This window comes from Phaenicophaeus curvirostris, chromosome 2 (assembly GCF_032191515.1).
Source record: "Phaenicophaeus curvirostris isolate KB17595 chromosome 2, BPBGC_Pcur_1.0, whole genome shotgun sequence".
Classification (NCBI taxonomy): Eukaryota; Metazoa; Chordata; class Aves; order Cuculiformes; family Cuculidae; genus Phaenicophaeus; species Phaenicophaeus curvirostris.
The window spans coordinates 116,060,091-116,085,574 of NC_091393.1; the positions used below are offsets into that span (position 1 = coordinate 116,060,091).

The 25,484-nt window shown below is 46.4% G+C and overlaps 2 protein-coding genes across 3 annotated transcripts in view; one reads left to right on the plus strand and one right to left on the minus strand.

Annotated features, from left to right (window-relative positions):
- KLF11 (KLF transcription factor 11) overlaps positions 1 to 25,484 on the minus strand; it is a 469,199-nt gene that overhangs the window by 431,219 nt on the left and 12,496 nt on the right. The gene's annotated exons all lie outside the window — the stretch shown is intronic.
- CYS1 (cystin 1) lies at positions 6,762 to 25,046 on the plus strand. 2 transcript variants are annotated; one of them, XM_069850496.1, is made up of 3 exons: positions 6,762 to 7,323; positions 17,431 to 17,483; positions 23,189 to 25,046. In XM_069850496.1, exons 1-3 carry the CDS (start codon positions 7,153 to 7,155, stop codon positions 23,292 to 23,294), a joined length of 330 nt encoding a protein of 109 aa, XP_069706597.1. In that variant the 5' UTR covers positions 6,762 to 7,152; the 3' UTR covers positions 23,295 to 25,046. The 2 variants fall into 2 exon arrangements, with proteins under 2 accessions (XP_069706597.1, XP_069706598.1); XM_069850497.1 differs by having other exon boundaries at positions 6,769 to 7,323; positions 23,192 to 25,046.

Sequence of the window (25,484 nt, forward strand, 5' to 3'; positions counted from 1 at the left end):
TATCTGAGTTAATTCCTCACTCTTAAACTGAAGCTGATATGGTCTTCCGTATAATATTTCAAAAGGACTTAAATTTTCCTTCGTTCGAGGTTTAACTCGTATCTTGAGTAATGCTAATGGTAAGGCCTGTGGCCAGGTCAAATTTGCTTCCTGACTAATTTTTGCTATCTGTTGCTTAATCATGTGATTCATCTTTTCTACTTGGCCACTTGCCTGAGGTCTATAAGGAGTGTGTAACTGCCAGTCTATCTCTAATGCTTTCCCTACTTGTTGAACTATTTTAGCACAAAAATGTGGTCCTCTATTTGAGGATATTGTTGCTGGGATCTCGAAGCGAGGAATAATTTCACTTAACAATATCCTGGTTATTTCCCTTGCCTTATTAGTTCTACAAGGGTATGCTTCTGGCTACCCTGAAAAGGTGTCTGTCAAAACTAAAAGGTATCTGTACCCTCCTTTTCTTGGGAGTTTAGAGAAATCAATCTGCCACTGTTGCCCGGGATAATTCCCTTTGCCAATTGTTCCTAGTTTTAACCGGCTAGTTGTATCTGGGTTATTCCGTTGGCAGATTTCACATTGTTGTGTCACTTGCTTTACTGTAGTATATAAATTGCGTCCTACTATTCTTTTGGTTAATTCTTTGTATAATGCATCTGCTCCCCAATGTGTCTTGGTATGTTCTGCTCTTACTAATGGCTACGTCATATTGAATGGTATTACAATCCGGCCATTTTCCAGCTGAGCCTACCTTTCTGCTCTTTGCCTACCTTTTAAATTTTCAATCAGTTTTAGATCCTCTTTTGAATATTTAGGTGGTTGCTCAAAATTCATTGGTTTACCGCCCGGTATCAAAGTACAAACCTGGGCTTCTTCTGCCACTCGCTTAGCCTCATTATCAGCCAATCGATTTCTCACCTCTGGATCTGTATTCCCCTTCTGGTGTCCTCGGCAATGCATAATGGCCACTTTCTCTGGTAGTTTAATTGTTTCCAGTAATCTTAATATTTTCTCCGCATGTTTAATTTGTTTCTTTTGAGTTGTCAATAGTCCCCTTTCTTTCCAAATTGCTCCGTGTGTATGAACTACTCTAAATGCATATTTTGAGTCGGTCCAAATGTTTATCTTTTTCCCTTTTGCGAGTTCCAAAGCCCTAGTAAGGGCAATTATCTCTGCTTTCTGTGCTGAGGTTCCTGTAGGAAGAGGGTTAGCTTCAACTATTCGTTGGGTCGTGGTTATTGCATACCCTGCTCTACGTTGTCCTTGCTTTATAAAGCTGCTTTCATCAGTGTACCATGAGTCCTCAGCATCTTCTAAGGGAGTCTCTTGGAGGTCTGGGCGACTTGAGTAGGTGGCTTCGATGGTTTCTATGCAGTCATGAGATACTGGCTCCTCTCGAGCTCCACTGAGAAAAGAGGCTGGGTTCACAATGTTAGTGACAGTTATTTCAATGTCATCTTGTTCTACCAATATAGCCTGGTATTTCAGGAACCTTTGGGGCGAAAGCCAATGGTTTCTTTTCTGTTCTAAGACTGCTGAAACGGTATGAGAGATTATTACCGTTATCTTTTGCTCCAAGGTGAACTTTCGGGCTTCTTGGACGTTAATTACGACCGCAGCTACTGCACGCAGACATCTCGGCCATCTTTTGCTTACCTCGTCCAGCTGTTTGGAGAAGTAAGCCACCGCTCGTTTGTAAGGACCGAGCTTCTGAGCTAACACTCCAAGAGCCATTCCTTGTCTTTCATGAGAGAATAACTAAAACGGTTTAGAAACATTCGGCAATCCAAGGGCCGGAGCCCTCATCAGTTCTTGCTTAAGCTGTTTAAAAGCATTTCTTGCTTCAGTGGTCCAGTCTATCTTAGATTGGTTCCTTTTCAATAGTTCATACAAAGGTTTCACCATTACACCATAGTTATATATCCAAAGGCGGCACCAACCTGTCATTCTCAAGAAGGTTCGTAGTTCTTTTGCGGTTTGGGGTTCCGGGGTGCGACAAATTGCCTCTTTTCGCTCAGTTCCAAGTTCCCGTTGTCCTCTCGAGATCTCCAGTCCTAGGTATGTTACTCGTTGCTGAATTATCTGAGCCTTCTGTTGAGAAACTCTATATCTATTTAGTCCCAGGAAATTAAGGAGTTTTATAGTCCATAGAACACATTCTTTTCTAGTTTCGGTGGCTATTAGGAGATCATCCACATATTGCAATAGAACCTCTTTTTTATCCGGAGGGGTCCATGTTTCTAGATCTTTAGCTAATTGATTTCTAAAAATTGTAGGATTATTTTTAAACCCTTGGGGTAATACAGTCCAGGTCAATTGTGTCTTTTTCCCTGATTCAGGATTTTCCCATTCAAAAGCAAATAGCTTCTGACTCTTTGAAGCCAGCGGTAGGCAGAAGAAGGCATCTTTAAGATCCAACACGGTAAACCAATGTAACGTGTCTTTTAACTTGGTGAGTAATGTATATGGATTGGCCACTACAGGATGAAGGTCCTCAATTATTCTGTTAATTGCTCTCAAATCTTGTACTAATCTGTAACTTTTCTTATCTGCCTTTTTGACTGGTAATATAGGCGTATTGTATTCTGATTCGCATTCCGTCAACAAATTATATTGCAGAAACTGATTAATTATTTCTTTGATTCTCTTCCTGTCTTCTAACTTCAAAGGGTATTGTTTAATTCTTACTGGTCTTGCTTCTGGTTTTAGCTTAATTACTATGGGGCTAGCATTTTTAGCCCTTCTTGGCACTTCATTAGTCCATACTCCTGGATATACTGAATCTAAGACTTCTGTGGGTATTTCTAAATGATGCTGAGTTTGTAATAATGCCAAACTTAGAACTTCTACCAATTGTTGTTCTTGTACCTGGAATTTGACCTTTCCCTTTTGAAAAACAATCTTTGCTTCTAATTGTTTTAATAAATCTCGTCCTAATAATGGCTTCGGGGAATTCGGTAAATACAAAAACTTATGTATTCCAATTTGTTTTTTCAATCGATAGTTAAGTGGTTTCAAAAAATAAGTTTTTTCTGGTTGCCCAGTGGCCCCAATTACTGTTATAAAATCTTTATCTTTTGGCATTAGTCTTTGGTTTAGTACTGAGTATGAGGCTCCGGTGTCAATGAGAAAATCCACTTCTTTCTTTTCTTCCCCTAGCTCAATTTTAACCAGTGGATCTGCTAGGGTAGATTCCCCCGGTCTTCTTCATTGATCTGAACTTATTTGGGCTACTACAGGAGGTCTTTTGGTTAATTTGGGACATTCCCCTTTCCAATGTCTTATTTCTTTACAATACGCACACTGGTTTGATCGTAATGTTTGACGTGGTTCCCTTTGTCTATTCCCTTGTCCCCTGCCTCTTGGTCTTTCTAAGGCTGCTACTGTTGCCTCCACAATCATTTGTTCCATTTTCTGTTTACTCTGCTCTTCCCTATTCTTGTAAATTCTCCACGCTTCTTTTAGTAATTTTTCTAAGTCCCTAATGTCAGGTTTTTTCAGTTTTTGAAGTTTTCGCCTGATATCTTCTGAGGATTGTCCCAAAAACAAGGACACTAACTGCTGTCTCTCCATATCGGACACCGGATCTAAAGTAGTATATTTTCTCATTGCTGTCTTCAACTTGTTGAGAAACTCAGTGGGGGTTTCTGCTGAATTCTGCTTGATTTCATACAGGTTTGACCAATTAACTGCCTTTGGTACGGCAGTCTCAATGTCTATTCTAATTCACTCTTGATATTTTTTCAACAATCGATATTCTTGATCATTATTTGGATCCCAATTAGGATCGTCCCTAGGTACGTGGATTTCAACCGTACCTGGGAGGGTCCCAGCCGTAATTTGGATCTGGACTTGGGTGCGGGCACTCTTGATAATTAATTGTTTTTCAGTCTCCGTTAATGCATCTAACATTAAATCTATATCTTTCTAGTCAGGGTCTTGATTTTTAACAATGAGTTCAAATCTCTTTGCCACCCCTTCCGGGTCATCCCGATATCTTTTTACGATCTCCCGCCAAGTATCCAGATCACTCATTGAAAAGGGGATTTTAATTCTGGTAGGTCTTGCTGTCCCCACTGCCTGGCGTAGTGGGGCTTGAATTATTGGACCCACTTTGCTCCGAGTACGAGCTGTGATAGGGGAAAAGCTCGCACTGCCAGGAGTATCATCGCTTACTCCTTCGCCTGAATTCTCTGAATTTTCATCCCCATTTAATTTTCCTGATGGGATAAGAGGTCTGGGTCTGGGAGGGGTAGGAGGTCCAGGAGGGGTAGGGGGTCGAGGCGGGGAAATATAGTCCTCCAGTCTTTCTTCTACTTCTTTAAGTTTTATGCACCTTTGTCCTATGCTACAAGCCGAGCAACATCTCTTTAATTTGCTCCCATTTTTCTTGTGCTCTTTTTCTATAGCTAACACTAAAGGGTCTTGGGGAGCTAAATTTATCCCGCATTCTTTCTGCCATTCGGGATGATTTCTTAGGGTAAAGAACATATCTGCATACATTACTTCATCTCATTTCTCTTCTCGCCGTAAAAACAACATTAACTGCAGCAGGGTATTATACTGCAGGGTCCCATTAAATGGCCATTTTTCGCCACTCTCTAATTTATATAATGGCCACCACTGATTACAATACTTAATCAACGTTTTCTTATTCACATTCCCCCCCCGAACTCCTCCAACATCCTTCCAATGTGCCAAAACACATCCCAACGGGCTCTTCTCCACAATTCCTCCACTCTGCCGTCTTTCCATTCTTGTACTTTTACACTATACACCAAACAGGACACTTCTTACAACAACACAAAACACTCACAATCACCAATATCCCTCCTATAACTGGGACCCAATACTAATAAGTTTCTAAAACCATTAATCTTGTCTCTGAATTCGTTATCCAAACCTTTTCTAAGCCAAAGGAAAACAAAACAAAACTCAAAACAAATATTGTTTGAACAACCCGAAAACAAATACGATCGTATACTAAATGTTATTCAAACCTTTTCTGAGCTAAAGGAAAACAAAACAAAACTCAGAACAGATATTATTTGAACAACCCAAAACCAAATACGATCGTATAACAAACGCTATCTCGCACAGATTAATTCTATGTCTTATGGAAAGCTACTCAAATGACCGGTCTCCAAAACAAAAACAAACGTTAAAGGAAAAAGAATACTTGTGCTGTTTTAGAGCGGATGGAGTCCTTGTCTGCTTCTGCAATGATCCGAGTGAGGCGAGGAGTCCCTCCGAGAAAATCTCGGGGGCGCCCAAGGGAGTCCTGTTCTCAGCGGGTCTTGCAGCCGAGCAGAGAGGGTCCCACCTGGGTCGCCAGATTGAGTCAAAGACAGACACGATCTAGCAGCAGATATTCTTTATTGCGGCGCCGGGCACATGGGGGATCACTCCTCCTAACATGTGCACCGTAGTACAAGTATCGCCTGCTTTTATCTAGCTCGAGTATACATATTCATTACTTTTCCAGGAAATCAATTTGCATATTCAAGTGTCCTTGCGCAGCCGCAGTCCTGTCCCTCGGTGGTCTTCAGGGGTCTCCTGGTGGTCGAGCAAAGCCTTCCTCACTTGTCCTTTCCATGACCCTCTAGCTTTTGCGTCTTCCTCACTTGTCCTTTCCATGACTCTCTAGCTTTTGCGTCTGCGCAGTCAGCTCCTTGGCTCACGATCCTATATGTTTCCCTTTTATGGTATATAAGTTATATGACTGATCACAGTCCGTTTGCTGAGTGTGCAGTGTTTAGAGATAGCAGGAGTAACAGGATGACTGACCACAGATAACAGGGATAACAGGATGACTGATCACATCCCGTTTGCTGAGCACGCAGTGTCCAAGGATAACAGGAAATTAGGACAGAACAAAATACAAGGCCGAGTACACACAATCTCTACATTTAGCCGTCAGTGTATAAAATAACAAGATATTGGCACACACGCTGAGTACATAGTGTCTACGTAAATATGCAACTAATATATCTCTAAGTGGTCCCCTCTATGTTAAATCCCTATATCAATACCTCCCAGACTGCCCAAAATTGCCCAAGAATTGTGCAAATATGTTATTATTGGAAGCAAAGAAAGAAAGGAGGGTTAGAGGATCTGCTCCCCAGGCTTGGCAGGCTACCGGGCACGAGACCATGATGCTGGCCATGAGGACAGGCTGCAGAGGTGCTCAGCTGTCTCCTCCTTTACATGGGAGCTTCCCCTAAGTCCACCTCTTTCACTGGTTAGTCCCAGTGTGGAAAATTTCCCTGGCCCAGGAACACTGCCAGAACTGCCGCTCAGTGCCCAAAACATGCCCCAGACAACACCCTCTGGGCTGTGTTATTCTGCAAAGTTCTTTCAGACTCATCTGAGTGAGGCGTGCTTGAACTTAGCCCAGGATTGCTGTTCCTCCTGTGTGGTCCCTGAAGATAAGTGCTCCCTCCTCAGCCCCAGAATCTAGAATCACTAGGTTGGAAAAAAACCTTTGAGATCACCAAGCACAACTGTACTTGTCTACCACTAAACCCTATCATTTTATCTACCTGTCTTTTAAACACCTCCAGGGATAGTGGTTTGACCACCTCCCCGGGCAGCCTCTGCCAGCGCTTGGTAACCCTTATGGTGAGGAAGTTTTTCCTGATATTATAGACTCATAGAATAGTTTGGGTTGGAAGGGGCCTCAAAGATCACCCTGTTCCACCCCCTGCCGTGGGCAGGGACACCTCCCACTGGATCAGGCTCCCCAAGCCCCATCCAACCTGTCCCTGAGCACCTTCAGGGATGGGGCAGCCACAGCTTCCCTGGCAACCTGGGCCAAGGCCTCCCCACCCCCATCGTGAAGAAATTCCCTCCTCATGTTTAGTCTAAATCTGCCCCTCTCCAGTTTATACCCGTTATGTCCAGTCTGAACCTTCCCCGGCGCAGGTTGAAGAAGTCCCTACGGAACGGGAGGCTCAGGAGCCCCGAGATCACGGGCTGCTTTTGCAAGTCTGTCTGAGAGATCAGGCTGGTTTTGAAAAGTTCGGAAGGGCTGAGGGAGAAAAAGCACGATTCGAAGCGTCCGCGCTTCACCAACTGCATCACCAGTTCCCCCCTCGGGGGCCGCGCTGGCTGGGATCTCCCCTCCGGAGCGAGCGGGGCTGGGGCGGCGCGGCCATGGGCAGCGGGAGCAGCCGCCGCCGGGGCCCCGCGGGGCGGGGAACGGGGCACCGGGACCCGCGGGGAACCGCGCCGGCCCGGGGCGAGGAGGAGGCGGTGCCGCCGCCCGGACCCGGCGGCAGCTCCCCGGCCCGGGACACCGGCGGCGGGTCCCGGCCCCAGCCAGCGGTAAGTGGACCCGCACCCCCGGCCCCGCCGGATCCCGCTAGGACTGGGGGGGCCCTGCGGGGCTGGGGGGGTCACGCCTGTACTGGGAGTTCCTCGTTGGAGCGGGGAGTCCCGCTAGGACTGGGGGTCCCTCTTGGACAGGGGGTTCCTTGCAGGACTGGGTGGACCCTGCTGGGCTGGCGGGTTCCTTTCAGGCTGGGGGGTCCCCACTGGAATGGGGTTTCCCTCTTGGAGTGCAGGATCCCCACTGGACTGCAGAGTTCCTCTAGGACTGGGGGGTCTCTCTTGGACAGGGGTTCCTCGCTGGAATGGGGGGTTCCTTTTGGACTGGGGGGGTCCCTTTTGGATTGCGGGGTCCCCATTGGAATGGGGTGTTCCTTTCAGACTGAGATGTCCCTCTTGGAGTGCAGGATCCCCACTGGACTGCAGAGTTCCTCTAGGACTCGGGGTCTCTCTTGGACTGGGGGGGTCCCTCTTGGACAGGGGTTCCTCGCTGGAATGGGGGGTTCCTTTCAGACCGGGGGGTTCCTTTCGTACTGGGGGGTCCCTTTTGGATTGCGGGGTCCCCATTGGAATGGGGAGTTCCTTTCAGACTGAGATGTCCCTCTTGGAGAGCAGGGTCCCCACTGGACTGCAGGGTTCCTCTAGGACTAGGGGTCCCTCTTGGACTGGGGGGTCCCTCTTGGACTGCAAGGGTCCCTGCTGGACTGAAGGGTCCCTCTTGGACAGGGTGGTCCCCACTGAACTGCTGGGTCCCTCTTGGACTGGGGGTTCCTGGCTGAACTGCGGGGTCCCCACTGGATTAGGGGATCCCTCATCAACTGAGGGTCCCTCTTGGACAGGGTGTTCCTTGCTGGATGGCGGGGTTCCTTTTGGACTGCGGGGTCCCCGCTAGACTGGGGGGTCCCTCATGGAGTGCAGGGTCCCCACTGGACTGCAGGTTTCCTCTAGGACTGGGGATCACTCTTGGACTGGGGGTTCCTCGCTGGACTGGAGGGTCCTTCTTGGACTGTGGGGTCCTTTTTGGACTGGGAAGCGCTGCCACAGCCGACACCAACTCCTGCAGCCGTGCCTTCCTCAAAATGCAAATGGCATTCATCCACTCTTTTTATCTTTGCCCACGAACCAGGCTCTCTCACATTTGCTGCTGCATTTTCCCTCTCTGGTCCATCTTCCCGTGACGAGCCATCCCCTTCTCTATTTTTTCTGCACTACTGAAAAGTTTCTTTTCCTGCCTTATAGAAGTAGCTCAACTTTGTAAAGCACAACTCATGCTTTTGCCTTGGTCAGGCTTGTAAATGGAAGTTTTAAAATGTAAAAGTAAAGAAGCCGTTTAATGTTTGCCAGTCCACTGCGATTGCAGCCTAGTTCTTCCTGAAGAAGCATTTCAATCTCCTTCTGTTTAACAAATATTGGGTTTGCCTCTGAGGAAGCTGAGATGTAGCTTTTCTCTTTTTTTTTTCTTTTTTTATCAAAAATCAACAGCAGCATCTGTATCATTTTGCGATGCGGCTAAAAAACACCACTTCTTTCATCTTAGCTGAGCTTTGGACATTGTGTGCTGTTTGTTGGATAAACGCTGCTCCACGCAGATGCACAAAACTCGTCAGACTGAAGTAATAAATTTAAAAATAGAAATGAATATCTAGGACCCAGGAGGTTTTGGCTTGCATGCCTCAGTCTTGCTCTTTAGTGAATCATTTGCATTGCCAAACTGCACGTCCATGGGGTAAGGTAAACTTTAATACGAAATAATTTTGCTGTTAGGAAACCTGTCTGGCAGGGTTCAGTACAAAGACTCTTTTTTTTAAGGCAAGTTTTAAAGAGAAGCCTCAAAGAAAGTCAGATTTGGACATGGAAAAAAATAGATGTCTTATATTGTTGTAGTTTTTCCTTGCTCTTTTAACACCAACCCTCCTGCGGTATGAATGGGAGCTCAGTCAAGCATCGCTTTCTCCTCTGAGTGACTTGTTGATGAGCAATCCTCCTAGCTTCCCCGTTCAGTTGTATTTATGGGAATAGCGGCTGCTATTGTCCATTCTCCTTCTGCCTCCACGTGTGAATATCTTTAATGGGTATTAAAAAATAACTATATTAGTGTTGAATTTTCCCATGCACAAAGTGGTATTTTAGTTCTATTCCTAACTAATGTATATTCTCAATAACTCTGTACCAGCAAGGCAACAGAGCTGCCCCCATCTACAAAATTAAGCAGAGAGACAGTATACCATGGCAGAAGATCATAGAATCATAGAATCACCAGGTTGGAAGAGACGCATCGGGTCATCGAGTCCAACCATTCCTATCAATCACTAAACCATGTCCCTCAGCACCTCGTCCACCCATCCCTTAAACACCTCCAGGGAAGGTGACTCAACCACCTCCCTGGGCAGCCTGTTCCAGTGCCCAATGACCCTTTCTGTGAAAAACTTTCTCCTAATGTCCAGCCTAAACCTCCCCTGGTGGAGCTTGAGGCCATTTCCTCTTGTCCTGTCCCCTGTCACTTGGGAGAAGAGGCCAGCTCCCTCCTCTCCACAACCTCCTTTCAGGTAGTTGGAGAGAGCAATAAGGTCTCCCCTCAGCCTCCTCTTCTCCAGGCTAAACAACCCCAGCTCTCTCAGCCGTTCCTCATAAGGCCTGTTCTCCAGCCCCTTCACCAGCTTCATTGCTCTTCTCTGGACTCGCTCCAGAGCCTCAACATCCTTCTTGTGGTGAGAGGCCCAGAACTGAACACAGGATTCGAGGAGCGGTCTCACCAGTGCCGAGTATAGAGGGAGAATGACCTCCCTGGACCTGCTGGTCACGCCGTTTCTGATCCAAGCCAAGATGCCATTGGCCTTCTTGGCCACCTGGGCCACTGCTGGCTCATATTCAGTCGGATGTCAATCAACACCCCCAGGTCTTTCTCCTCCAGGCAGCTTTCTAGACAGACTTCTCCTAGTCTGACCTGATGACAAGGGGCAAAGCAGAAAGGACAAAGAATTTAATATGTGGCCCTGGGAGGGGTCTAGGATGTCACCATGCCAGTGAGCCTGCTGCAGACCTCTTCCTCTTGCAGAAATGATGGTGAGGAACCCATAGCATCATCGCAGTCACCTTGGATCATGGTCACACCTGGTGCAAATCCATGGAGGTAACTGCCAGGCCTTGCAGCAAAGAGATGTCTGTGAGGGTCCTCAAAATTCAGCCTGAAGTTGGCATGTGATGACGATGATGCTGAGCGTCTTGTATTGTCTCTTTGTCCAGCTGCTGCTGCTGCCGCCTCTTGTTTGGGAAGGAAATTCACATCTCTGGTTGCATTCATACCAGTTATCTGAAGGGCACCAAAGAATTACCAGTGTTTTTCAAAGATATAAAAGACACACAAGAGAAGTCCTTTATAATTTCGGGGCAAACTTGAAGCTCTTCTTGGTAGCGCTTCCTTTACCTGAACATGAGGTGGCTATGGTTCTGTTGAGACAGCAGCCATGGGCCTACTCTTCTGACTCCTCTAGGCTTAAAATGTCACTAGCCTGAGCGAAGGAGGAAAGAAACCATTTGCAGCACAAAATTTTGCTTGTTTACTGGATACAATTAAGTCTCTTGGGTCATTATGAAAACTGCAGACCCACCCTTCCCATGAGGCTGGTGGAGGACATTTCTGGAAAGGGATTCCAGCTTCAGTGAATCCCTAGTTCCTTGCTAGAAATTTTGAGGGCCATTTCTCTTGGTCTTGCCAGCTTCTCAGCCAGGCATTTGTCATTTTTGTCTTGTGGTAGGAAAGTACTTGCTTCACCCTGTTCTGCTGGGCAATCTGGGGCGGGGAGGGCAGGCAAAGAAATATCAGAGAAGAAAGGATGGGTTGGTTGAGGAGAGCTGATGGGAAAAGATAAGGGAGGAGGAGAAAAGGTAACGAGGAGATATTACGGTAGAAAAATCTGATGAGAAATAGCCTATAAGAGATGATTCTGGCTGTTTGGAGGAGAGGAGGGGTTTGCCACTGGCAAGAAGGGAGCAGTTGCCTGTTAGCAGGACTCGTTTCTCCGCTGTTGTGATTGGGTTTATCCTAAGCATGATGTGCACCAACGTTGTGCTTTCCCAACTGAACCTCAATGCACTTTGTCATCCAGCAGGAAGCTGGCAGTGCTGATGGGCAATCAGGCTGGGTGGCGGGTCTGGTGGAGAGGGATGTGTCTGCATTAAAAGGCTTGAGCCACCTCTTTGGCATTCAGATGGTGCTTGGGACTGAAAAGAGTGAAAGCACATCAACATGGGCTGGAAACCAAACCCCAATAAGGAACATGAACTCAGCTCAGAGCAGACCCCATCATCTCCTTATCAGCATAAAATGTCTGGTTTTGGGCTTGCCCTTGGTTCTGTTTGGTTGTACATGCTTTTTCCTCATTTCTTTGGCGAATGCATAAAAAGAATGGGGTGGCAGCTCACAGTGGAAACTAAGCGAGAGGCTGTGGCCTCAGGCATTTCCACGCTGGTTTCCTGAAATGGAAAAATTATGCAGACATGTTAGGGTCTTGCTTTCAACAGCTTTTTCCATGGCTCTGTTACTCCTCCTGACTGGAAATGGGGTGTGATTACAGTAAGCCTATCACCCCAGCTGCACCATGGGAGTAGCACAGGTAGCGGGTGTATAAATCTTCTAGAAGGACTATCATGTATTTTCAAAACACCCAAGTCTGCAAAGCTCTGCCTGTTTTTTATTTTTTTAGCCAGAAAAAATGTTCTTCTGCAGATTGCTGTGGTGCAGCAGCACCTCGTGGCTGGCTGGTCCCAGCTGCAAACACGTAGGGGTCCTGTAGGGACATTTAATGTCATACCTCATTAGTTTCTTACAGGAATTCAGACAGGTTTATTTTTCTACTCTTGTTAAAGTATGCTTCCCTCAACAGAAATATGATCTTTCTGGTTCAGTCCTGTTTGCAATTTATTTTTAATATATTTCTTCCTGGATGTATTAATAGTCAAAAGTGCTCTTGAGTCAAGATCATAGAATCATAGAATAGTTTGGGTTGGAAGGGACCTTAAAAATCTTCCAGTTCCAAACCCCTGCGAGGGGCAGGGACACCTCCCACTGGATCAGGCTCCTCAAGGCTCCATCCAACCTGGCCTTGAACACCTCCAGGGATGGGGCAGCCACCACTTCTCTGGGCAACCTGTTCCAGTGCCTCACCACTCTCATCATGAAGAAATTCCTCCTCATGTTTAGTCTAAATCTGCCCCTCTCCAGTTTATAGCCACTGCCCCTCTTCCTATCACTACAAGCCTTTGTAAAAAGTCCCTCTCTGGCTTTCTTGTAGCCCCTTCAGGTATTGGATGTTCTCCTACTACAGTCATGTATGGAGCTGTGCTCCACTAGCCAAGGTGATTTCAGAAAAAGTCTTTTCCAGCTGAACAACAAGAACTCCTTGAACTCCAAGCAGCTAAGGGAAGCAGCTTAGTGATAAGTCCAAAGTAAGGTTATTTCAGATTCTTCAGTTAATTTCCAGATGTGGATCTGGCAGTTGCAGAGCAAAAGGTCTCCCTTTCTTTCGCTTTATCTTCCTTGTCTTTTTAAAAGCACCTGAAACATCACCAAGCCCAGTGAGCAGGGAGCTATGCTGTCCCCTCAGCCAGTGTCACTCTCCCAGCACAGCTGTGTTGCAGCTGGACTCAGAAAACTGCCAACAGGGTAATTTTTTCCCCAGCAGCACTCGGCAGAACATGGATCGCTCTTGCCCTGAAACCATTCCTGATTTACAAACTGAGCACAGGGCATGCGCACAGTAGCTGGGAGCTGGTGTTTTAGTTGGCAGGAGAGGAGAAGCGTGGGAACTCCCTGCATCCCTGCCCAGTTCCCGTCCACTGCCTGTTCTTAATTCCTTCATTGGCCAGAGGATGTTGCTGCAGACCAGAGCAAGGCTGGGCTGGCTTTTCCTAGGATGCAGCTGGGGCTATACCTCCCATTTGGTACTTATTGACACGTTAGGTAAGCTAGATTTTTTTTGCCAGCTGCAACTCTGGCTGCAGGCTCATGAGAAGTTGTTTTTGGCAGTGATGACTGGGTTAGCCACCCACATCATTTGCTGGTGTCGCTGGAGGGTGCTGCCCTTCTGCTGTACCAGCTCAGCCATCTGTAGCCATGCTGCAAACTGCCTCCACGATGGGCTCTGGCTGAATTCACCTCCCTCCCCTCCAAGGGTGAGGATTTTCATTTCAGCTTCAACTGGTCTCCTGGGACAGTTTGCGGGATGTTTGTGAGGAGGGATTGGGAGCAGCAGAGGGAAGGAGGCACTGACTTACATCCTGAAAGAAGGGCACGCTCTGAAACCACAGCCCAGTAGAGCAGCACTGGCAGGAGACTGCACTGCTCCAATGTAGATGTTTGAGGCGTCTCAGTCGCTCTCTAGGCTCCCTTGTCCATGATGGGACCGCTCAGGGTCTGTATCTCTACTGTACCACATCTCAGGGCTGTATCTGTACTGGTAAACTACACCATAGCAGATGCCTGACATCAGAGTGTGATGGTCTGTCCTGCTGAGCTGCTAGGATGGTCTCTGGTGTGGTTTTAGCCTGGGCCAACTTGCAGTCTCCCAGATAACGCTTGGGCACGGTTCAAGGGCCAGCACAGGGACCATCTCCAAGAGGCAGCTTGAATCTGGCCACCCAGTTTTGGAGGCACTGATACTGAGACTACAGTTGTACCAGTTTCAACGCAGCTTGGGGGTAGGTCAAAGCCCCCCTAAGGTGCGCAGTTCAAGATCACCCTGCGGGTCCCAGGGGAGAGTGTTCTCCCTCAGCTCACCCGCAGCTTCTAGAGCTGACAGAGGGAGAAGGGAGAAACAGGGGGGTAAGGGCTGGCAGGACAGTGAGGAACACAAGCCACAGTTTCCACTGGGTTGGGGGACTGGGAAGCTGCACTCCAGGAGTGCTGGTTCATGCACGTGTTAGAAGGAAATAGTTCCCACTTCCAGCGTTTCACCCTGCCTCGCTCCCAGGAGCCGCTGCTCTAACAGAAAGGATGTCTGAACTGTGTGTGCAATGCCTGCCAAACCACTCCACCTCATATCTTGTTACATTAAATTAAACCCGAGTACATTCTGCGTGAGATTAATATCCAAGCCTTTGGATCTGGAGGAGGTGGCAGTGTGGGGCTTTGTAGCACATCAGACTCCAGCACGAGATGCCTACACTGGCAACAGAGAGGAAAACAAGGAGACACGCTGCATCCTGGATGAGTAATAAAAAGGTGACTGCAAGCTGCAGAAAGGAGAAGCTGACTTTATTTATCTCTTAACAGAGCACAGGCCAACCAGGCCAGCAATTACCCATTTAGCTGCAGGATAGGAACCCATAATATTAAAGTGTCGTGATGTGCGCATCATCTTAACCCACATAAAGGGCTCGTACTAATTATCTGCTGAACTTGCAACATATACATTACAGCAATCCCGAGCAGGCTGGGTGGAGCCAGTTTTTATGGTAGTGGAAAGCCAGAGGCTGGACTTGCCTTTTGTTTTGACGCACTACTATTTTTTCCTTGTGCGCCAGATTAAATGTCAGTAGAGATGTACCTGTGCCAGTGCTGAATTCTCTTGGGAAATAACTGTTGTTGCTGACAGATCCCTTAGAGAAGGTGGGAGCTGATTTTGCACAGAGAAGCAGATTTTGCTAACCAGAGCTGCTCCGCTGTGATGACTAATTAATTCTGTCTTCCACCCACACAACACGTACAGCTCGTAATGTGGAGGAGTCAGACACAAGGGAAGAAAAAGACAACCTACTGTACAATTCAACCCCTCCCTAAAATGATCCAAACCCATCCTTTGCCTAGAATTGTTGGAAGCTGGATTCTTGCTGTGGGAAGAGCAGCATCAAAGTACTCCTGGAGAACTTCATTTGCCTTGGGGCTGAGGAGGGATAATTTTCTTCTCCTGGTGGAAAGAAACCAGGGTGACAGCAGCAGCCCAGTGGGTGATGGTGATGCTAAGGATGAAGGCCATGCTGCACTGCAGAATCAGTCCTCGGAGCTCAGCGTGGCGTCCTCCTTATGCTGCAGCTTGGTTTTGTCATTTGTGGGGGATTGCCAAGAAATTAACTTTCTTCCCTCACTGTCAACACAAAGCTTCGTCTCCGCTTGGCCCCAGGAGCTGTTTCTAGAACAGTTCAGGCTCTTTCAGATGAAATAATAGTTGCCAGAGAGCGAGAACTCTTCCAAAAGGAGGTGAACTGCCTTTGGAAAGGTATCAAAGATGTTAGTCTTTCATGGAGATTCAGTTTGTAATTTTAACCAAGCAGCTAGGACATGAAAGACAGTGTCTCATACAGCTGTATTTAAACCTGCACTACAGTCCATCCACATGTGAAGCAGTTCAGGAATAAGCATAATGAAAACGCCTCCTCTCAAATTAAAATCGGGAGCCATGCAATGCCCAGGTGAGCATCATTTCCAGCAGACAGCACATACAAGCCTGACTGATACCAACTGGTTTAAATCAGCACAAAACTGTGCATAAAGCCATCATTCCTGTAGTGGTACTGCCTGTAGAGGGATGACTCTCCTCTGTAGCTCCCACACTTACGGCACTGGTCCTGTGCACTGCTGGACCTTGAGGCAGCACAGGTTTGACCCATTTCAACAGCAGATACGTGATCTTACCGAGGAATTGTTTGATCCCATCCATTCCTGCAGAAGCACCACAAGCAGGTGTTGGAGATGGCTCAGAACTGCAAGTTTTTCCACAGCATTCCCTGGTTCCTTCGCTTCCCTTTTTTTTCTTGTACAGAAAATTCTTTTCCATGCCAATGGAACAACTTTTCATTTCTGTTTTCTGGAAGCCGAGTCCTCGCTTTGGCTCTGTGTGCTACCCATTTAACATCTGTTAGTGTCATCATGTGATTCGGAGTAACTTGTATGAAGGAAGCCCACCAGCTTTAGGGCTGCAGCTCAGAAAAAATAACAGCAAGCCAAAATGAGTCTACTTTAGTGCAAAGCCACAGCCCTTGTCCCTGTCCCACTCCCTTTCCCTGTGAGAGTACAATGAAGAAGTAGTGGTGGCAGTCACATTCTTCTCAGCAGCATCTGGCCGCAGTGGATTGATTTTATTACTGGTCCAACTAGGGGTTCAGACAGATTCAGGGTCCCGTCACCTCCCCATTTTAAACACTGTTAGGTTTGTGTTTGGTTGCCCCTCTGATGTCCCATTAGAAACCTGTGGACTTCTAGCATGGAGAAGGTGGATCTTTCACTCCAGATGGATCATTTCAGGGAGGCGGCTTGTCAGGTAAAAAGAATTGGGTCTGTGTTGCCATAACCCCCTTCCTTATCAGGTATTTTCATACTGCCACCTACCAATTGGCAGGGCAGTGCATATTCATGGGAAAACCGGGAAGTTTAACGACTTAACATTTGGTAATTTTGGTTCTGTAGCCTGCAACCACCAAGGCGTCTTGAACACTGAAAAGAGCTAGCAAAATGGTGGTTAGTAAAGAGGACTATCTTGTACCTTATTATCTCCACAGAGGTTGTTTGGGGGGGTTAAAGCAGGAAAGACATGACCCACTATAGACAGAGATAGTTTTCATAGAAATAAAATATGTTTTGTGTTGGAAAGGAACTTTAAAGGTCACCCAGTCCAACCCCCTGCCTTGCATGGTAACATCTTCCACTGGATCAGGTTGCTCAGAGCCCCATTCAACATGACCTTGAATACTTCCAGGGATGGTGCTTCTACCACCTCTCTGGGCAACCTGTTCCTCAACACTGTCATCATAGAAAAACTTCCTTATGTCCTTTCTTCCAGTTTAAAACCATTGCCCTGGTCCTGTCACTACAGGCCTTGGTAAAAAGTCTCTTTGCATCTTTTATATAAGCCCCATTTATATACTGAAAGGCTGCAATAAGGTCTCTCTGGCACCTTCTCTTCTCCAGGCTGCACAACCTCAACTCTCTCATCCTGTCCTCATTGGAGAGGTGTTCCATCCCTCTGATCATTTCCATTGACCTGCTCCAACAGGTCCATGTCTTTCTTGTGTTGGGGGCCCCAGACCTGGATGCAGGACTCCAGGTCCAGAGTCACCACCCTTGGCTTTAAACTATTGTAACTGAAATATACAACTCTTGTTCTTCCCCAGGTCTTGTCACCCAGAAGCCCACCAGGCCCAGAGGACGACACCGTTGACCATCAGTGAGTACCCTGTGTCTTTGTTGTATCTTCAGGGAGGAAAAACAGTGGAAGGAAGGGAGCATAAAGGAGAAAGGTACTCCTGCATGTTTCCTGCTGTGCAAAAGAGAGGTGGGAATGGTGTCAATTAATTTACAGTTATAAATATTCTGTCCGTTACCTGTTTGCCATTAAAATTTAGGAGTTGTGCTGCCTGAGAAGATCCAGGCTCCAGCTCAAGTACAGTGTATAGATTTATTCCTGGTTATGAATGCAATGTAGATTTTAAGATATCCTCATGTCACACAGGCACCTTGAAAGAGGTCGTGAAAAGCTGGGAAGGATTATTCCAACAAGTAGCTCAGGCTCTGGCTCACCCGTAGGTCATCTGCGGGCTCTGTAGCATGTAGAAAAGGAGGATAACATCTCTTTGCTCCCCAGGAATCATAAGATAAAACCCATAAGACACTCCCATGCTACACCAGCCAGAGACAAGTGTCCCTCAGGGACAGGGAAGTGGTGAGGTTCTAGATGTCAAACAAAGGAAAGCTGAAATCTTCCTTCCACAAGCAAAAACTACGGAGCAGACTGTGCCTCTGACTCTGCCTGCACCAACAGCAGTGGGAACGGTTTGATGCATGTGTTAAAGAAACCCAGGTGGAATGAAAAGGCTTGAGAAACCTTTTTAAAATGTCATCTCCTTATGCTAAAAGTGACTGCTTTAAACATCAAGCTCTCTGACTGCCATCCAGCCCCTCTGCTCCTGCAGCACTCAAGAGCAGACTAATCTGCAAATCCTGGCTGTTGGGCTGCGTGACCTACTAACTCTGAGCAGCGCTGGTGGATGTGACACCAGAGCCCAGGTGCCAGTCACCGTCATCCTCCCTCTTCCCCTCTCTCCCAGCTGGCAGGGAGCTTGTCTGGCAAGGCTGCTGGTTACGGGAACACTTAGGAAAACATGCCTGTCCCCAGCTTTCCCAACAGCAAGGCTTGTACGGACACTGTAACTGCTCTTGGGCACTTCAGCATCCTCAGTGGGCTTTGGGCTATGATGACGGCTGAGCAGTCTCCTCTGGGGGTTGCCCATCCCGCCTCGCCACAGTCTCCCACCAAGCTCCCCAGCCCCAGGTTCTCTCTGTCCCCTCTTGTCCCCTGCTGCGGCTTTCCTTCTCCCTCCCTCTTAGAAACACAGAGGGAAGAGTTGAGACAGCAAAAACTGGGTTGTGATCTGGGATGACAGAGCAGGAGCTTTTTTTCATTTAGGTGACATTTACTCTGTGCCTGCTGAAGAGCCCCGTACTGCAGCTCACATGTCAAGTGCCTGTACCAGCCACGCAATTTCCAACCAGGACTGCAATTTCTGCTAGAAAAAAATTGCCTGCAAACATTTTCTTTTAAATTGTTCAGCACCTAGCGAAACTGCATTTTGAAGAAATCAAATCAAATCACATCAAGCCACAGAAACAGTGATTAATGTGCACAGGCGTCTTATCCTTCACGTTTCTGCAGCTAGAATTATACATGCTACAAGCAGCAAAAATCAGCCTTGTCTTGATAGAGCTGCTGACTGAAGAAATTCCCATAAAGCCAATTAAAGGAAAAATAAATGTCAAGCAAGGAGGGGAAAAAAACAACTAGATATAGAGACTTTATACTGTCTGCCAAGAGACGAGTCACACAAGATAGAGGCCGTAGGTGTGCTCTGCCTGTACTGCAAACATCCCTATGTGACACCACATAAACGTCTAAAACAGGCCTTAATAAATACCTTCTATGCACATGGGGACACAGCTGAGTGTATTCCTGATTGTGCTGTTTTACCTCCCTTTTCCCCCGCAATTCTTCTGGGAACCGTTCTCTGGCATCTGGGAATGCACAGGTGGGATGACAGAGCCCAGGAACTCTGTAATGATTTTATAACCGCTGCCAAGGTTCACGTTATTGGCAGAGTTACTGGGATGTTGGCTTGACCCATTTTTCAGCTGCAAGGTCTTGCGGACGGCATTGTAATGATTAACCCTTGACTTTCTCATCCTCAGCAAAATGATAAAAAACACTGGCCTGGATTCACCCCAGCCCAGTTCGCAGTCGCTTAACTGAGGTTTCTGCCTCAGAGCTTTCTACCATGGCCACTCATCAGGGACGTTGTCATCAGAGCCTGCAGGCAGCTCTACCTCGCACCAGGCAGATGCCTAATGCCGGGGATCATAGAATCATAGAGTGGTTTGAGTTGGAAGGAACCTTAAAGATCATCCAGTTCCAACCCCAGCCATGGGCAGGGACATCTCCCACTGGATCAGGCTGCCCAAGGCCCATCCAACCTGGCCTTGAACACCTCCAGGGATGGGGCAACACAGCTTCCCTGGCAACCTGTTCCAGTGCCTCATCACTCTCATGGTGAAGATTTTCCTCCGTATGTCTAGTCCTTATGCAGCACTGCCAGCCGTCCCCACTGCTGGGGAGGTTGGGACATCATACCCAGCATCTTGCTCAAGGGTGGGGTTTGCTCACTTTCTAATTTTGCCCTTTGCATTTCTTTCTCCTCATTATGTAGTTCGTTGTCCTTCCCTTACAAAAAAAAAAAAAAACCCTATCCTTAATAATCTTTAAACACAAAGAGACCTTTCACTGAAATAGAGCACATTTCTTGCTTTCCTCTCTCCTACATTGCTTCACTCTAACCCCTTAAATCACTTTTATTTTTGCTTTCTAAACTCCCTCCAAGATGTTAATAACTTTTTAGTAATTAAATACCCAGAAGTCTGCATGGTAATCTTGATGGAGTTGCATTGGCCTTTCTTTCTTTGCTCTCCTGCCATGCTGCAAATTCCCCTCTCATACGTTTTTTTTCCCCTCTCAACATTGCTCCTTTCCATGTTTCTCTCTTCCCCCAGAACATCTAGGGCTTGCAAAATTTTCCCCTCAATGAATCGGAAAGTCTGACAGCCCACAACTGGATTCAACATGATTGTAATCCCTGATCTGCAGCCCTGGCTGTTGATGAGAGCAGCAAGGGGTCTCCTCTCCTGCCAGAGTAGCTGGAGAAGCGCAAAGGCAGGGTTGTGATCCACCGGCTCCTGTCCTGCTCACATCCTGCATCGGGATTTCCCTGCCATAGCTGTTCACTTAATTCCACGGCCAGTAGAAACAGCTGGTGGTAGAGCTGCACTCATGTGCCTTTGAGATCAAGGTTCAGGTTGGGAGGGCCTCAGGAGGTCTCTAGTCCAGTCTCCTACTCCAAGACATATCAGACCAGACTTCTCAGGGCTTTGTCCCATCAGATCTTGAAAGCCTCCAAGGATGGAGCCTGTGCAACCACAGGCTGTTCCTCTGTCGGCTGTCCTTAAGGTGCAGGTGTTTCTCCTTTTATCTGGATTGAGCCTCTTTGTTTTAAAATTTATTTCAGTTTTTCCATATGAAATTATACAGAACTTTGCCACAACAATAGAGAGAGAAGATGAGCGGCAACTCCATTTTACTTTGCTCCTGGAATAAACACAGCCTTTTCTATTCCTCTTGATTCCAGGATGCACATGGCAGGGGGGTTGCTTTTGTTTTTATAAAAGCCCATCTGTGTTTCAGTGAGCTTGAATTTTACCTGGAGAGTTTTTCCCATGGTTGTAGGTCACCATGCACGCCAAGCATCAAGAATAATTAACAGAGGGAAATTATGTAACCACTAGGGAAACAATGACTCTTCTGTGTACCTGCAAGCAAGTAACCAAGAGCTCCACCTCCAATTCATCACATCATATAAAATTAGTTTAAGGATTGTCACAGTGCAGAGTTTTAATCAACAAATTTTGTGTTGAAGTCAGATTTTTACATGCCCATTTCATGATTCTTACAAGGAATTTGCTTTGTAGCTACTGGTGGATGATTGAAGGTCTTGGACTTGTAATTTTCTTCCCAGCTGTCATTCTTTGTGATGGAAACCAGATTGATCGCAGTCCATCAGAAGAAGGAAGATGAATAAAAGAATTAAACAGAAGACTCGACTTGCTAAATCTACCTTGCTGGCATCTTGCTGTCGGTAGAACTTGCCATCAAGGGGCACTTGTGCAGAGTAAATAAGTGTAGGACACCCACAGGACGCAGCTGCCACACCAGCTGGCCATCAGGTGGCTCCAGGAAAAACATCAAACTGTTTGTGACACGCAGAGGGCACGGTGTCAACATAGCTAGGTCAGAGCAGCCAGGCTGGACAGAAGCCTTTCTGGCCTGGACAGATAAGAACAGAGGAGAAGTTACATCAGTGCTGTTTGCTCCCCAATGAAAGCAACAGGACACTGGTTGCTACCTGTTTGAGTAACATTGCAGATGCTCCCTCAGCCATGGAAGGCAGTTCTTGGCTGTCAAAAACAGCTGATGGTTTATGAAGGCACCTCCTGTGTATGACCAAGTTTCCTTAGAAAAGAATTTCAAGGCTCTTTTCTTCGATTCTGATTCTACGTTTACTTACCTGCTTTGGGGCAGCTCCTTTGATTTAATCTAATAAACAGGTCCACATTTTTTTCACTAAAGGATGCTAATGACCAAATTCATCCTAGCTGCAAGACCAAAGGTGAGAGAGATCTCAGTACAGTTGGACTCAGTACGGTTGGACGTCTCGTAATTATTGGATTAGATGATCTCAGCAGTCTTTTCCAACCAAGCAACTCTAGCAACTCTATGAGTCTCTCTATGAGAGAAATAGTAAGTCAATACATGTTACATAACAAGTCTGGGACAGAGTTACAGCCATGATATTGGTTATGAAAATCCCCTCTTTGGCAACCAACCAGCTGCCATATAAACCCATTTATTTCTTGCATATTTATTCTCCACCTGTGGAGGGACGCAAAGCCCACCAGTCTCAGCTGACATGGCATGACAGAGGAATTTACAGCTTGGATTTACCAACTTAGGTCTCCAGTTAGCCCTGCACCTCACCATTACCTCTATTTCATGGAAGCACATGCCCCAATCTCCAGAGAAGACTAACCTGATAGTCCAGGTTCCTCACATCCCAGTTCTCTACAAGGTCAAGGAGGAGCACTCACTTGTCAGCTGTAGTCTCCTCTCTTGAGTCTTGGAGGGCAAGATCAAGTAGGCCTATTTGGTAGTGAGAGCTACAGCAGTCAAAGCTTTCAGAAGACTTTTCACTGTCTTCCCTCAGGCAGGAAGGGACAGATTTCCCTTGTACCCAATATAAACCATCTCTGATAATACCAATAAAAACAATGCGAGTTCCCTTTGAATTGTACATCGGTTCCCACTCACGGGAGAGTTGTGCTGATGGGAAAAAAAAAATATCTTAAGAGCAGTTCAAGGTAGCCAAGTCCATCTTTTGAACGCAACTCAAATCCATTACAGATACAAACAAAAAATCCCTTTCTGCATAAACCTTAAAATTAGTAACTAGAGTAAAGGTTTGGCAGTGCTTTAACTGAGCCTTGAACCTACAGTCACCAAAAGGTTGTGGGCATTTAATCTGGCACACTGTAAGGACTGTACTGTAATGAACTCACAGATTAAAATAGATGCCAAGTGATAGCAAACATCAGCAAGTGATGTGCCTGTGGGGTATGGGAACTAGACGTGACAGAGTATCCGTGTCTCAGCAAGCTACATGCAGATCGATATTTCCATTCACAAAAAAAAAAATAATAAATTAAATTAAGGGTCGTGTTGTGTCTTCAGAGCTTGATTCTGTCTCATGACACCAATAACTTGTTCCCTCCCCCTAGCAGGTGCCCACAAAGGAACAGCAAGTCAACAGGAAAATCCACAATATCATACGACTACTCGGAGGAGGAGCTCATGGCGAGCATCGAGCGGGAATACTGCCGCTGAACCCAACCCCACACCACGAGAACTTTATGCACATGCCTGGAGGTCCAGCTGGAGGAAAAACTGCTGCTGACAGACTAACCCCTCACACAGCACAGGAGACGTGGGTTACAAAGGGAGGTGAGGTTAGAGAGGTTGGGATGCATGGAGGAGAAAAGCCCTCCTGACCAGCTCTGAGTGAGAGTGTCAAGATCCTCACCAACAGATTTCTGATCAGTGCTGCTGGAAAAGAGACCAATTCATCGTGCATATCAATATTTAGAAGCTCATTTCTAAATGGTATTTACAAATGAAGATGTACTAGGATTGAAGTGTCATACTAGAAGTGTTGTGTTGAAGAATATTATTCATTTTAGCCTGAAATATAATCAATCCAACATTTAAAGTTAGCTGCTTAGCATTAAGCCATAAAAATAAAAATGAACTATAGATGAAGATAATTGAAACTGCAAAGCAGCATGGCACAGCAAAATGCACTTGATTAGTATTAGTAGCTGAATGTGTGAAATCTCGGGCCACAAGCTCTGAGCTTTCAACTGGATGCATTGAACTGACATTGAACCCAATTAGACAGGTGAAAGCCTCAAAGCTGGTTCAAGCCAAAAGGGAGCTACAACGAGCGGTCTGCCTGGAGACAAGGAAAGAACAATATGGTCCTGGCCTCTAAAACACCATTGGACCGTCACATGGGCGGCACCTGAAGAGCACATGTGGGGTGGGAACTTAGATTGTGAGAGCATAATTGCCCAGGGATTTCTTTGTTCCTCTCCAAAGACGCCCAGGTTGAGCTGTAACCTGATGCTGTACCACCAATAAATTAGCCTGAAGCATTTTGTGTCAAAGACTCTGCCTTGGGAAACCTAGGATGGAGGAAACAAAATTCTTTAACTGTGGAGACACGGTGCTTTGAAGGAAGATCTTGTTCTGTCTTAGCAGGGGAAAAAAATGCTGTAAAACTATTTGATTCAGATCTCACTTAAAGGGGTGTTGCATGAAATTCATATTCCTGCCACTTAAAACAGTACAAGCCTCTGGACCAGGTCTGAATTTGGCACTGTCTCTTTGCATATGGTCCTCTCCCCAGCATGGGACGTAAGACAAAAAGGGGAGTGAACCTACCATCCAGAGTGCACGTAGAGTCATCCCAGAGTTGAAGACCCACCACTTAAGCAAAGGAGGCTCCTGTGAGCCACCAGGAAACATAGGATTTGCACAATCCCTTCAGGGCAGGATTCCAGCATTGGTGTGGTGCCTGGAGCTCCTTGGGATGGATCCTTCAGCGAACCGAGGAGGCTGGGGCTGACTAGCTGTGGCCAGCAATCACCCATCTTGAGAGAGACTTGTATGCTATTGCAGAGCAGCAGTTTGCGATCAGTTTTCAGAATTATGAGTCCTGGCCTTCCTGTTTATTTCTTGTAGATAACCTGGAAGGAAAATCACTACATGTTACAGTGAGCTCAGTAGAAAGCAAAGCAGAAAGTCGGCTCTCCAAAGAAAATTGTATATTTTCACTTCTCCCTGACAGAGAAGCCTGTTATTTTAGGATTTCTGCCTTTATTTTACCTGCATCTTAGAGTATTATGAGTAGCTGCTTAGTGTCAGAAGCAGAAAAATACCCAGTTTCTGTCTTCAGCTGAAGCATAAAAGACATGAGACAAATCTTCACATACACTGTGTAAATGCAAGAAGAAACAGCAGGACACATCCTGAGATGCTGCATTTTAACTCTTTTGTACTTCCTGGTATCTGTGAAACGAATAAAAGCATCTGTACTATGTGTAACCATCAGTAAAGGTATTACATGCTATTTTGAAAAAGGCTCTCAGGCTTACATGGTGAATTTTCTTATAGTACCTGCAAAGACTAAGCAAAATGCATCCTTGGAGGAAAGCAGGAGGGATGCCATGAGGCAGACACTAGATTATACCCCTGGAATGTCTACTCAAGTGTCTAGAGCAATGGTAGATCCCCCATCTCTGTAAGTGTTCAAGGCTAGGTTGGATGGGGCTTTGGGCAACCTGATCCAGTGGAAGGTGTTCCTGCCCATAGCAAGGGTGTTGGAACTACGTGATCTTTTTTGCAGAAAGTGACTTTTGAAAAAGAAAACTAAACTGAACATATTTTTGTCGGGTTGCAAGAAACCTCTCTTAACTGGCCACGGCAAACCACTAAGCTTCTTTACAAAAATTAGCT

Coding starts and splice junctions, on each gene's coding strand:
- CYS1 (XM_069850496.1), top strand. CDS start 7,153: ATGGGCAGCGGGAGCAGCCGCCGCCGGGGCCCCGCGGGGCGGGGAACG. Junction 7,324..17,430: donor GGTCCCGGCCCCAGCCAGCG/GTAAGTGGACCC, acceptor GTTCTTCCCCAG/GTCTTGTCACCCAGAAGCCC. Junction 17,484..23,188: donor GACGACACCGTTGACCATCA/GTGAGTACCCTG, acceptor CCCTCCCCCTAG/CAGGTGCCCACAAAGGAACA.